The sequence below is a fragment of the Benincasa hispida genome, unplaced genomic scaffold (assembly GCF_009727055.1).
Source record: "Benincasa hispida cultivar B227 unplaced genomic scaffold, ASM972705v1 Contig285, whole genome shotgun sequence".
Lineage (NCBI taxonomy): Eukaryota > Viridiplantae > Streptophyta > Magnoliopsida > Cucurbitales > Cucurbitaceae > Benincasa > Benincasa hispida.
Genome location: NW_024064780.1, coordinates 762,989 through 778,241, shown reverse-complemented (window position 1 = coordinate 778,241; position 15,253 = coordinate 762,989). Strand labels below are relative to the sequence as shown.

Below are 15,253 nucleotides of genomic sequence, written 5' to 3'. Positions count from 1 at the left end.
ATTTATTTAATCCTTTTGAATTAAGGAAGATAGAAATACGGAAATAATACATTTTTGTATGAGTTTCAAGAAATACATGTTTTTGATTTATGAGTTTTAAAAATATACTTTTTTAACCCCGAACTTTAAAGAATAGGCTCCAAAGGTCTTTGAAATGGCTTTTTTTATTATTATTTTAAATATTGATATGACATTTTAAATTTTAAAAATAATTTAAAAACTATCACTTCTTCTCTCTTCCTTCATTCTCCTTGCCCTTTACTTCTTCCCATCCCCTCCTATCTTCTTCTATTTGGCCTAAACTGTCTTTGGTTATGCCCTTATGAATAAAATCATCCCTTCCACTACTTGGTACAATTGGAGTGACAAAATATTGAATTGTAAGTGTTTTTTTTTTCTGAATTATTTGTAATAATTTATTACAATAATAAAAGAAAAAAAAATCACATATTAAAAAAATATCAAACTATTTACAGAAATAGCAAAAAGAAAAATATTGATAGACATCGATAGACCTCTATCAATGTATATCACATAGTATCAATGATAGACTTCTATTAATTTCTATCCTCTATAGACACTGGTAGACTTCTATCACCATCTATAAAAAAAAATAAATTTTATTATTTTATATAAATAATTTTTCTTATTTTTCTATTTTTGAAAATCTCCAAAAGAAAAAGAAGTCAAAGTGAGTTTAACTCGATGGTGATCAACATAGTCTTTCACTTTGAAAGTTAGAGATTCGATCTCTCAACCATATAATTGTTGTAGACACTAACAAAAAAAAAAACGAGAGAGGAGAAAATTAAAACTAACTTAATTATTTATTATGAACAATAAAAGTGATCAACATGATTATCTTCTCATGAATGATAAGTTTTCATAGTTGAGAAAAATCATACTTGTTGTTACTCTTTGTTGACTTTATTAATTCAAAACGAATTACTTCTAATTTTTAAACCACTCATCTCTAATCTTCATTGAATTATGACCTCCAAAAGTTTTTGACAAAAGTAGGTTTTTGGTAAATTAATTTTATTTATTTTCAAATATAATAGCTATATTATTTTCAATTTTGTGCTTTTGAATTTATATTTGCTTGCTCTTACTTTTCTTTACTATGTTTTCAGTTTTCTTAAACAAATATTTGAATTTATAGTCAAATTTTTAAAAACTACTTTTTTTATTATTAATTTTCAAAATGTGACTTTATTTTTGTAAACACGGGTAGAAATTAATTTTAAAGAAATAATAGGTATAAATAGTGTTTAGAATATTAAAATTTTCAAAAACTAAATAGTTATCAGTTTGGACTATAATTTTTAAATTTTGTTTTTGTTTTCGAAATTTTATTAAGAATTCAAATACCAGTAATAAAATATGGAAACCATGGTACATAAATTATGATAAAAACAAGCACCGATTCTAAAAAACAAAAAACTAAAACTAAAATGAGTTTCAAATGAGGATATCAAGTTACAAAAAACTCTATTAGATATCTCATTATATTCTTATATATTGTCTTTTTCTCCCTACTAATTGTGTCTTCCTATTATCTATAAAAAATGGCAAATATCAATTTAAATCCTAAATTAATAATTGTATTGATTAAAACTTTGAATTTGAGAATTGTATCAAATTTAAACCATAAACTAATAATTGTATTGATTTAAACTCTGAACTTTTATAAGTATATCAATTAAAACCATGAACTTTCATAATTGTATTAACTTAAACCTTTTATTATGTTTTATTTGGATACACTTATGAAAATTCAGGATTTAAATTGATAAATTTATGAAAGCTCAAGGTTCAAATTGATATATTTATGAAAGTTTAGGGTTTAAATTGATATATTTATAAAAGTTCAAGATTTAAATTGATATAATTATAAAAGTTCAGGATTTAAATTGATATAATTATAAAGTTTAGGCTTTAAATTGATATATTATAAAAGTTTAGGATTTAAATCAATACACTTATAAAAGTTCAAGGTTTTAATTGATACAATATTAGTTTGAGGTTTAAATTGATACAAATCCAAAGTTTAGGATTTAAATTAATACAAACTCCAAAATTTAAGATTAAATTGATATAATTCTTAGTTTAGGATTTTGATACGATCTCCAAAATTTAGATGTATAAATTGATATTTTATTCTAAAAAAATGATGATACGCATAATTCAATTAGTTAGATATATAGATTAAAAATTTAATGATTTAAATTTCTCCCTTCTCTCGTATAGTTAAATTATATATATATATATATATAAGAAAAAAAAAACTTTAGAATTGAGGAGTTCTTTTAAAAAAAAAAAATTTAGAGACACCAAATTGAAATCAATCACAAAAGGTAGGAAAAAAGAAGAAGAAAAATAAATTTTTGTAAATTAGAATATAAAAGTAATAATAATTAAAATTTGAAAATTAATTATTAAGATTAATGTGATACCTACATAGAACCTTACACTTTATCAAATTATCAAACACATAAAATCCCGGTGACACCATTATTCTCACCGCCGCCGGAGACAATTCTCTTGCTTTATCACCGGCGATATCCTCCATATAAACGCCGTCAAATCTCACGCCGGAATCCACTCTGAATATCGGCAAACTCGGGTGAACGGCGGTAGCGAGAAGATGAACAAGCCAAACGCTCTTCGCCGCCGCGAAGAACGCCTGTAGTAGCGGCTCCGGCCAAGCTCTGTTCCACTCGAGCATCGCAACAATGTCGCTCATCTTCCGATCACAGAATCTACTGAAATCTTCACTGAAATGCCTCGTTCCTTTGTTCAGAACCTCCTCCCAACTCAGCCGGTGGAGCCGATTAAACGACGCGATGTTCGATTCAGTCCGATCCGAAGGGTTTAAGATCTGATTCGGTGAGTTCTTTTGAAACCCTATCGATTCGAAGTCCTCGAAAAATGCTCTGTTTAGAATCGCTTCGAGATGGAAGATGAGTGAAGTTCTTGGGTTTTTCGAGAGAGGGATTTTGATTTCGTGAGATTGGAGAAGGAATTGAATCCTCTCGTAGATTTTACCTCCCATTTGACGGAGTTGCATCGCTAGTGATCGGCTTAATTGCCTCACCGACGATCGCGATTCAGAAACTGACGATAAGAAATTCTCGATAATTTTGTCTGAAATCGAATCGCTGTTTGTTAGAACTTCTTGTTTAGGTTTTCGCGGATTCGAAGCACATTCATCGAGTTCAGATTTCAAGCTATGGCAATAGATTTCGAGTTTATTGAGTTTCTTCTCCAATTCCGCCATGGAATATTTCAACCTCGAAGCTTCAAGAATCGCTTCATCTCTTTTCCTCGTCGCTTGAATCAATTTATGCGAAATTTCTCCTAAAGCGATCTTCCAGTGTTCTTCTCTCGCCGCCCAATCCGTTCCTTCGTTCATCGATTTAGGGCTTTTTCTTGTCAATGAAGACACTATTGATTTCAATATTCCATTAGGACTCGCTATTGAGAAAAATTGCTTAGCGACGCCATTGTTGTCTAACGGAACTACAGAAAACTTTTCCCGAGCATGTGGTCGGCACTTGCTGCAGGACACCGATCCGCCGCTAACGGAAGCCGCTGACTCCGGGCGTTTCTTGGTGGAGCGTTTAGGAAGAATCCCATCGCCGCCGTGATGGTGGAGCGGCGTCGGGTGGTGCTTTGCTCCGGCGTATGTACCACTACTTGGAGTTGCTCTGTTGAACTCATCTTCTTCCTCCTCTGTTCTCTCTGTCTTATGAATGAACTGCAAAACAGAGAAAGAAACAACAATCATAGAGATTATTACTCAATTGGGTTTCATTTTTTCAATGAATTCAAAGAAGAAATGAAGATGAATTTAGAGAGAAATTTACAGAGCAAAATGGAGAAGAAGAAGGAGTGATATTTTTCATTTTTTTCTTTTTTTTGTTAATATTTTGGTTTTTCCATATTCTGAGCTTTGGTGTTATTTATATCTATGAACTCTGAAGGAGAGAGTCTGAGTTTTGAGTTTGTTGGTGTTTTTTGTTTTATTCTCTATTTTGTTTTTTTGTTTTTTGTTTTTCATCCTCATTTATTATTTTACACATTTTTTTTTTCCTTTTTCTTACACTTGATATTATTATTATTATTAGAAATAATTTTATATTATATATTCAATATGATGGTTAAACATTGTTGTCTATAACCCATAAAATAAAATAAAGAAAAATAGTGAATATTCATATTATAATAGATTTTCTGTTAACTACAATATTATAATAATAGATTTAAATCTTATATTAGTTAGGTGTCCAGACTTTGAAGGTTATTTCATTTTTGTTCTATATTTTCAAATTTTGTTTTCCAACTCTAAAAAAATAACCACTTGTTCTTATTTACATATTGTTTAAGTTTATTTCTAATGAGTTTTTCAACCTTAAAAAAAGTTAAATATATCCTAAATTTTTAATTTTTATGACTAATAAAACCATGAAGTTTAAAAGTGTGTAATAATTTCTTATGATTTATTCAAAATTTTAAAAGAGAGAAAATAAAATATAGGCACATAGTATTATATTCTTAATTTTGTAATTTTATGTCAAAAAGTTTGTGATTTTAGAATAGAAAAACATCTAGTAGTCACTTCTTATTAGATTCAAAATTGAGAATTTAAAGTATGGTAAATTCAAAAAATTTATTCAAGGTTTTACAAATTGCATCCACTCAATACATAAAAACTTTAAAAATTTATAAACTAAACTTATAATTTAACTATTATTTAAATATTAGAATAATAATTTAGATCTTTCATACATGTATAGATTCCTTCAAATATCGACTTTACAAAATAGCTGATTGAAGTTGTTTCATAGACGATTCTAAAAAAAAAATCTATCAAAAAGTCTAAATTGATTAATGTATAAAAGTTTAAAAGTTTAATGAAATCGAGATAAAAAGAAGGGATTTTTTTTAAATAAAAAATAGATTAATTAATAGTGGATATATAGATGAACTTTGGTCAAAAGATTTTTTTTTTAATTATTCTTTTAAATTCTCTCTTTATGGATTAGCTTTCTTTCATCTCTTTATTTGTGCTTTCTTGGTTTTTTCTGTTCGTCCTTTTGGTCTTTTTACCCTAAAATTCTTTGTTTCTTTCTTTCATCTTATTATTTCTTTAAAACAACACTGAAACATCTCTCACTACCCTTTTTGTTATTATTTAAGTTTTATTATTTAAAAAAGAAAAAGAAAAAGAAGGGTTTGAATTTATACACAAATGTTTCTGATTGCATTTTGACTTTTTTAATTTTCAACTATGTGTCACTGTTGTACATAATTTTATTGCAATTTTCAAATGGCAATTTTCAAATTACCATTATATTTTGGAGGGAAATCAAATTTTACCTATCAATTTTTACCTTTAACTTTCAATTTTATGAAATTACACTTCCGATTTAGATTTAGATGAGCATTGCAATATTAACCATAAACTTCAAGTATATTTATCGAGTTGTCCACCTATGTTGTTATAGATGTTATGATAAACTTTGTAAGAAAATATCTCGAAAAGTCTATGAAAATTAAATTAAGTCTTTGAAGGAGAATCAGTGTTTTACTACTGACCCCAAATTTCATGTTGGCCCAACTATTCATACCGAAAATTAAAAAGTGTCGCAATTTTTAGTCTCCAATAAGTCATCGTTTGAAAATTTGGTTTAAAAAAAGTATTTACACGTACTTTCGATTAATGAATGATAAAACATTTGTATAGTACAAAACTAATAAAAATTTGCGAGTTTCAAAAAAATGGTTATTCAACGGTTGATTTGTGGAATATAGTCAAACATAAATTTGTAAGAAACATGATATTATTTGAATGAAAAGTACAACATCTAACTAGGTTTAAGGTCCAATTCATTGTAATTGTGAAAATTTTATGGTTAAAAATGTGATAAATTTAGGGGTAAAAATTGATTTCTTTTCATTTAAATTTTGAAATTTGAACTATATATACCAACTCTCTCATAAATGCAGAGTGAAAGTTTTATATAGTTATTATTATTATTATACATTCAAAGTGTACGTGTGGTTTTTTAATTTGTTCATTATTAACTAATAATTGAAAATTGAATGTTTCCTTCAATCACTAAAAAAAACATATTGATGGAACTCATTCAATGGTAATATACTAATAACATGTATTATTCTTCTATGAAAATAATATATAATAAAAAATAACACCAAAAGTGATATTAACTAAATAGTAATTGACATGTATTATTGATTATAGTCGGATGTTCAACCTTCCGTACTCTAATTATGGTACTAAAATCAACCATGTTTATTAATTATAGATCAAAGTATGCTTTTGTAAAATTAACAAATACTTTTCAATTCAAGAGTATTTGAAAATTATCATTCCACAAACCTAGTCTTTCTTTTAAGGAATAAAATAATTTCAAATATTTTTAAAATAAACTATTTATAGAAAGTAAATTACTAGTTCAATTCCTTAGCTTTCATACGTCTATCTAATAGGTCTCTAAAGTTTCAATTTTGTATCTAATAGGGTTTTTTTTTTAACTTAAAAAACGTCAAATAGATCTTTAAACTTAAATTTTGTAATTAATAGGTTCGTAATCTATTCAAAATTTTGTAAGATTAACAAAACTATTAACATAAAAATTATATTTATATTTAGTAAGACATTAAACTTTCAATTTAGTGTCAAAGAGATTTGTGAATGTTAAAAACTGTCAAATAGGTCTTTTAAACACAAAATTGAAAGTTAAAAAACTTACTAAATACAAAATTAAAAATTTAATGACTTATTAGATGCTCTTTAAAATTCAAAGATCTACCACAAACTTTTTTAAATTTGGAACCTATTTGAGACAAACTTGAAAATTCAATAACCAAACATATAATTTAAATATTTATAAAATAAAATTAAGAAATTGAAAAGATAGTTACTTTTGACTGAAATTTAGTTACATAGAACAAAAAATGAATAGGAAAAGAGATGGAAAAAGAGGCCAAAGAGATTTTAATGAAGAGTGAATGAGTGAGTAAGAAGACTTTTCATAAATGCTTGAGTTTTGTGTGGAAGATTGTATTTTGTGGGCAATACTACTTTTAAATACTTTGATAGCAACCCACCAACCCTATTTATTTCTCACACATATATGTTTCTATCTCTCTCTCCTCCATACACACATATTTAGATCTTGCTCTTAAAAAATAATAATAATAAATGAGAAAAATATCTTCTTTGGTCCTTAGGTTCTGGGTTTAGTTTCCATTTGGTTTCTGTATTTCAAAATATTACACATTTAGTCCTTAAATTTTGAGAGTGATTTCAATTTAGTTCTTAGGTTTCAAAATGTTACCATATTATTATCCTTGAGATTTGAGTTTCGTTTCAATCTGGTTCCTAAGTTTCATGATTCACACTTTTAACCTCAAATTTTCATTGAATACTCGTTTTCTATTATTGGTGTTAATGGTTGTTAATTAATTTAAAATAATTATTAAGTGAAATTTTAAATTTAATTTTGATAGTGATGAAAAATAGTGAAATTTAATTAATTATTTAACTAATAAACATTAATACTAAAGATGAAAAAGTGAGTATTTAGTGAAAAAAGGGTCAAAAATATAAATCTTGAGACCTAGACCAATTGAAACAAAACTCAATCTCAAGAGTAAAATTGTAACTTTTTAAAACCTATGGACTAAGTTGAAACCAAACTCTAAACTTAAGAACTAGATGTGTAAGATTATGAAATCTAAAGATCAAACAGAAACTAGACTAAAAAAACCTAAGAACCAAAAATGCATTTTTCCCTTAAAAAAATTGTTATTTAACGTGTCGTCCCTTGATAATTGTTTAATATAAGTTTAAATATATCTGTCACTAATTACTGTTTTTAAATTCTCACTCATACATCTAATTTTTATCGTCCCTTGAACACTATTTCTAACAATGTAGAATCATTGGTTTTATCGACTCTCCATATTTTTTTCTTAAAGAGAGTCTCCATCTTCATTGAAGGTTCGATGGAGAGAATAGGGGACATCCTTCCCTTACTTTTAATGAATGTCTCATTTAGAAATCTACAACCTTCTAGATAGACAAATCAAGAGGAAGCATGAGATAAGACTTGTCTCCTTTTCCCACTTAGATCTCTATACTCAAATTGAGGGAGTCAACTCAAACGTTTAATTTGAAGAGGTTGGATAAATTTAATCCCTATATATCTCGAACTTCTTTCACTTATGAACTTAAATAGCAACTGATTCAACGTATATTCTATTATTTAAAATGAGAAGCAAACTACATGACCAAGAGGTAACAATGAGCAAATTAAGGCATAAATAAATTATCATGTTCAACTACAAAATTGTGAAGAAATTGACCCGAGAAGTTATAAAATAGGTGAAACAATCACGCTTTCTCCTCACTAGTTAAAATCAATACTCTAGACATGAATCACCAACCAAAATGAATCGTATCATGTGCCAATCAATGACTAACACGTGTATCCGTATCTGGATATAATTTTGAGTAAAAAATCATTCACAATAAATCTTTTGAATCACATTACAGACATTCAAACTTGAAGGACAATCTCGTCGAGAGAGGGAAATAGGAGTGAGGATGGAGAGGGCATGTGATGATAATAAATGAGACAATAGGGTTGTGAAGAAGAGTGAGATTTAGGGTTCATATGGTATTACCACTGACCAACGCCATCTAATATTTGTCTTTCTTTCTTTATTAACAAATCACGTGTACTTGTGTCTCTATTCTCCACCATTTTCCTTTCCCTTTCTCTTCTCTTTATTTCCCTTTCAACTAACCAATTTTCACTACATTCCCAACCTCCAATTTAATGCGAATCCCAAACTCGTTTCCTTCCCTTCCACTTCTTAACGGGAAGTTTTAAATAAGTAGAGTTATTTAATATGAAATGATTAAGCTATTTGTATTTGGGATATTGAATTCTTTGGTTTAGAGTTGGTGAAGATTGGAGTTTTGCTAATAATTATTTATAAATATTTGTATTAATTAGTAATAATGAGGAGAAAATTAACCTAAAAGAGTAGATAATAACACATTTGTACATTAAGAAATTAAAAAATAATGCAAAAAATGGAGAGGAAGGAGACAGGGAGTTAAAGGCGAGCTGAGGAGAGGAAAATGGAATCCACAATAAGAAGGATTACATAGCCAAACAAGAATTTGAGTGCCGACCCCCTTCTCCTAAATAACCTCTAAACAGATTCAAGATGGAATATAGGAAGAAACCAACTTAAAAATGAACATCTATTATGAACATCAGATTTATTTTCGACAGTCATGTAATTTAATTGTAGCTCATAAGGAGCAATTCTAAGTTTCTAACGTCTGAGTTCGGTAATAATACATAATTATGTTCAATACTAAGAAAAATCCTAAGAGTAAAGAAGTACGAATATGAAAGGTTTAAAACAATTGATAACTTCCTTCTAAAATAAATAAATAAAACCAATGCAACCAAGATGTAATCTCAAATGTGTCTTGCTTGGAATAGCGTACAAAATGTCAAAAGTAAATTCAACTCCATAATAATTGAGAAAAATATATCAATCTAATTTCTATTTATTCCTGTCACAAATTTGATCCTTAAATTTTAAATTTTATTTTGATTTAATTCCTAAATTTCGAAATATTATAATTTTATCCTTACGATTTAAATTTTATTTTGATTTGGCCTCTAAAATTTTGAACCTCAATTTTTCCTCATCAATTTCTATTAATTAATTAAAAATAATTATGGATAAAATTTTATACGATAAAAAAAATAGTAAAACTTAATCAATTATAATTTTTTTTTTAATGATTTTTCATTTACACTAAAGATGAAAAACAAATATTTAATGAATAATCAAAATTAAAAGTATAAATCTTCTAGGATAAAATTATAACATTTTCAAATAACCAAACTTAAGAACTAAGTGTATAACATTTTAAAACATATTTACTAAATAAAAAACTAAACTCAAAATCTAGGGACTAAAAATATATTTTTCCCACAATAACTCCTCCCTGCTTAAAATAAAATTTATTAGACACAATTATCTAATAATTCCATCGATATTTGTAATAAAATGCAATACCCCTTCATTTATGCCAATATATTTCAATTTTGGCTTATATAATTTCTTTTTAGAAATTTCCACCGACGTCTTAATTTCATCTCTGACACCTTGTTCTCCATACCTAAAAGGCTAATATGAATATAATCAGTACACTAGTATGAAACCATCAACTTACGGTAGTTTCAGTTGTTGAACTTTTCTACACCAATAAGTTGAAACAAAGACGACAAGAACTCGAGCAATGAAACTAGGAGCTTCCAAGGACGTTCAATAAAAAAAAACCTTGAACTCACTCGCTACTGAAACTCCAAATCCATCCGCCGTACATTAGAGAGTAGATTTCTTCTCTACTTACAAACTTTGACTACTACCAAAACCTAGAGCATGCCCCGTATAAGATTTCGAATTTAGTTGTATTGTGAAACACCAGCCCTAAATATAGACAGTCTCTTAATTCAATCTTTTCTCTAAAATGGCATTTTTTCTAATAAAACCACTCAGTTTCATCGAATCACATATTCATATCAGGAGAACCGGTGATCATGGTTAAAAGATGTGATGAAACACTCACCAAACAGAAACCATATAGTTCCCACTGTATATGCAAGGGACAGTAAGTAATTATGAACTCCACACAGATAAGAACATCCACCTGAAATGGAAGAATGGATTTGCAAAACAGGCAACAAGGAGCTACTTCCAAATCCAGTCTTATACTTCTAATTTTGTGAGTTTAGGCACTCCTGTACCTTGCATCTCTCCTACTCCTGTTCACATGCTGTGCGCGAGACGAATCCGGTGTGTTGCAGCCTTCCACGGTCATCCTTCCAGTCACTTGAGGATGCTGATCAGTCGAGGGAAGTGCCAACCCACCTCTGCTCGTTTGACCATTTTGGCCAATGCCACCAGCTGCAAACGAGGAATGAAATTAGCATATATGTCTGCTAGTACTCATCATAAAATTGTAGTAGTAGCTATTTGGTTCCCACAGTAAGAGTTTTGCACATTAATTTCCTTGTACTGTTCACATTTCGCTACTAAAAGCTACTTGGGAAGACGAAGAGATTTCTATTCTTATATTTTTCACTTATTCTCCTAAACAAACATACATATAGGTTGCAAAAGGCGGTGAGACATTTTCTTGCGCAGCTTAGGATTAATAAAATTGGGGAGGATTTTAGTTAGCCACAGAATGCGAGCTCTCATTTCATTATTCAGGACGGGCTTGTGACTAAACAGATACGTTTAAGGGAAAATGTATGGAAGAATAGGACTTGAGCAAATTACCCAAGTGGAAGGCAGAAGAGAATAAAATTTACATAACTCGTATACGAATGAATAAATCTTCCAGAATGGTAATTATGAAAACCGAGTTCCCCCCAAAGATAGAATGAAATCAGAAATGGGAGCTTTCAAGGAAAGTCAATAGAGAAAGTCATTTCTTTTATAAAACACAAATCACCATAACAAGCCTAAGTACACAAGTTTTCTGGGATAAATATAATAGTGGGAAAGGGATTGCGGGAGTAGGCAAACAACAGAATCAAACCATTACGGAAGTAAGACTTAATCAAAGTAAAATAAAAGTTACCAATATTATCAAAGCCGTTTGAACTCCCAGGCCACCCAGGCAAGCTTCTTGAGTTCCTTGCCCAAGCATTTTCAAAACTTTCTAGCTCATCTGTAGATTTACAACAAAAGGCCTCCCATCGTAAGCATCCACAATTTACACAAAGACGACAAACAATTGGGCACAAATAGTAACATACCTCCATCAAGATTATGCAAAGTTTGCCTGGTATCCACCTTACCATCAGGATTCAGTTTCCTCATAACTGAATGACCCTAAAAGAAACACACTCACAAATTGTAACAAACAAATATTTAAAACAAAAAAAAAAAAAAGAGAAAATTCAAAAACCTCTCTAAAGTACAATAATAGTTGCAATTATACCCTTAAACTTTTAATTTTAAAAATTCAGCCCTCAAACTTACGTAAGTGTTAAAGTTGGGTCAAATTGGACTTCCAAACTTACATAATTGTATAAATTGTAAATTTGTATAAGTTTTAGGGTTCAATTTTATTGTAGGTCCTATTTCTACGATTATTGTAAGCTTGAGGATCCAATTTTACCCATGTACAAGTTAAGGGGCCCACTTTTTATAATTGAAAGTTTGAGGGTGGTAATTGTACTTCAGAGGTGGTTTTTGCAATTTGCCCAAAAAAATATTTAACAGATACAAGTGCAAAAGAGAAGGGCATTAATCCGAAGGGGTCAAATCTCAACGTTGATACCTTATTATGAATTCCCCTTGAAACTCTATGAGTTGCTTGTCTGGTTGCCGTATCAGCCTCCTTGCTTTCTTCAAAGACGATCTGTTTACAATAAAATGGAAAAATGAGGAAAGAGGTCTTCCAGGAAGAACCAACTCATTACTGGCATTTCAGTTTCACTTACACCATCACTCCCTGCCCTCCTTGTTCTTGATGATGTATAATAGTTCCCATTCGAGCTTCCATAAGTTACAGAGGAGCTCTGAAATGTGAAGCTACTAGTTTGAGGCTGCATATGCCTGTGATTTGGTCCACTACGATGATCCATGAGCTGCAAATGTTTGTTCCCATTCTCTGTTACAAGAAAGTAAACAATTCGGTACTACAATACAGATTACAACGGAAATGCACGAAAGAAAGCAAAGAAAGAATTAAAAACACAACAATCCAGACAAGTCTCACCCTCACCTTCATCATCAGGGTCTTCAATAAGAGGCTTTTTGGATGAACTCTTTGTCTTTGGATTTTTACTCTCTTTTGCTGCTTGTTTTTCATCATCTGAATTTATTTCCTCAATAATTGGGCCCCTCGGTCTTTTCGGCTCAGGGGCCTGATGATCAAGGAATCCAGATGGTTGCATGTTAGCAGCAAAAGGAATTCCAGGACCACCAAAGAAGCTCGGCTCAAACATACTTCCAAATGGATTTCTGAAGAAAGGATCATCAAATGGATCCCTTCCACCAAAGAAACCAGAAATTAAGCTTCTTTGACCCGGAAAGCCTCCAAACCCAGCAAAAGGATCACCAAAATCAAAAAACTCATCCCTGCCTCCTCTGCTTCTTCTATGCATCGTTATAGTCCACAAAAACAAAATATCCTGGAAGCAAGACAACGCACGGTAATTAAAAACTCAAACCAAGCCCAACAAAGAAAGATTCAGCATGATCCACTTGATATAAAGACAAAGCTCAAACTAAATATTAAATAACCAAGTAACTCAAACACAAGGAGAACTCCTCCAAAATTCTCATGAAACGAACATCGACAGAGGAAAAGAAATATAAAATTCACCAAAGAGAATATAATAATCGACATTTACGCAACAATAACCATGACCAAAATAAAAATAATAATAATAAACACCGCAACATAAAATCCATCATTTCCATTACGTACAACCAAACTAGCAGCAATATTATCAGAAACCGAAATTCAGCATCAAAAACCAAAATCCCCCAACGGCGGCATACCACAGCGATACGAAAAGAAACTACTCAAAACAACAAAAATAACAAAGGCGAGAAAGAACTATAGACGACGAGATAACCAGCATCGAAGTTCTTCAAACGCGTCAAACCCTAGATTGTCCGATCCTGTTAATTGAGAGAGAAACGGTACCTTCAGCGAACAAGATACGGTGAAGAAATTGGGAAGAATTCAACAAAATTACTCCGGTAAACTGAAAAAATCATGCACGATCGCTTCAAAGAGATTTACGATAGTACGGATTTCGAGAGGTGAAAAAATTGGCTCTACGGAGATCCACCGACTGGAAAATTGAAGGCCGAAGGAAATGATAGGCGAGGGACGTTTGTCCTTGAAATAGATGGTTCCAGATATGAATATGGTGGACACATGTCGAGTACTGATTGGTTAGCGTAATGAAATAAGAATAATGTGTTTGTTTGTTTGGGTCGATGTAGAGTGGAAAATGGATCAGATGAAAGCCCAAAACGGAGCAGTAATTACAAATTGGGCTCAGCCCAGGTATTGTAAATGACTAAAAAGCCCAATGATTTTCAGTTAACCCACCAAATGGAAATCGAAAATAAACCCTTTTTACATCCTTCTTCTTTCCAATTTTCTCACATAGGTAGCCATAGCTAATGGAATTTTATCAATTGGAATTGACCTTGAAATATTAACGCTTAATGTTATCGGTGCCAATCAATGATAGACTTTTATAACTGGTTATCGACTTTGAAAGAAAATCAGAAAGCTATCAGTGATTATCACATAAAATCTATTAATGACTATCATTGATAGACTTATATTAGTGGTTATCAACTTTAATTAGCTATCATTGGTTATCAGCTAAATTGTTGAGGTTCAAACAACACTCTCCACCTATGCATCATCTTGTAGTGATTTCTTTGTTTATGATGATGATTAATTATGAATATTTGATTATTAGTGGCTATCAACTTTAAAAGGAAAATGTCAACTTTCAAAGATTAACAATTAAAGCTATAAGTTATAGAAGTCTATCAATGAGAAGTCTATAAGTGACTATCACTAATATTTACCTAAGTCATATCACCAATATCGTAATATCATCAATATCGTTGATATCCACCCAAGTTATATCAATGATATCAATGATATATGGATATTATCTAAGTTTTATATGGATATTACCTAAGTTCTATCATCGATATCATTGGTATCACTCATATCGGGATTATAGCTTCTATCATTAATAGCATGTTATCAATAATAACTTTTGTACATTTAAATAACATGTTATTAGTGATTTCACTAATATCATGCATCAATGATAGCTTCTATCACTAATATCATCCTATCATTGATAGCTTTTTGGACATCTCGCTAACGCTTTAGTTCGAGATTCAACTTTATTAATTAAATTCATTAAGTTGGCTATCAATGATAAACTTTTATAAGTGGTCATTCATCTTGAAAGAAAACCATCAACTTTGAAATATTAAGCTAACAATGATAGAAAACTAATTAGTGGCTATCATCGATAAACTTTAATAACTAACTATCGACTTTGAAAGATTAACTCTCAAAGTTATCAGTGCTATCATCGATAAACTTCTATCATGACTTTAA

General features: G+C 30.1%; 2 protein-coding genes across 2 annotated transcripts; both read right to left on the bottom strand.

The window, feature by feature from the left end:
- Positions 1-2,400: 2,400 nt before the first annotated feature.
- LOC120069192 (IRK-interacting protein-like) lies at positions 2,401-4,029 on the bottom strand. Its single transcript, XM_039020874.1, has 2 exons — positions 3,870-4,029; positions 2,401-3,760 (listed from the first exon to the last, which is right to left on the bottom strand). The coding sequence occupies exons 1-2, from the start codon at positions 3,906-3,908 to the stop codon at positions 2,432-2,434; spliced, it is 1,368 nt and encodes a 455-aa protein (XP_038876802.1). The 5' UTR covers positions 3,909-4,029; the 3' UTR covers positions 2,401-2,431.
- Positions 4,030-10,555: 6,526 nt separating this feature from the next.
- On the bottom strand, positions 10,556-13,982 carry LOC120069234. The gene is made up of 7 exons (XM_039020943.1): positions 13,796-13,982; positions 12,866-13,274; positions 12,582-12,751; positions 12,419-12,499; positions 11,892-11,967; positions 11,714-11,803; positions 10,556-11,031 (listed from the first exon to the last, which is right to left on the bottom strand). Exons 2-7 carry the CDS (start codon positions 13,245-13,247, stop codon positions 10,856-10,858), a joined length of 975 nt encoding a protein of 324 aa, XP_038876871.1. The 5' UTR covers positions 13,248-13,274; positions 13,796-13,982; the 3' UTR covers positions 10,556-10,855.
- Between the last annotated feature and the right edge of the window lie 1,271 nt (positions 13,983-15,253).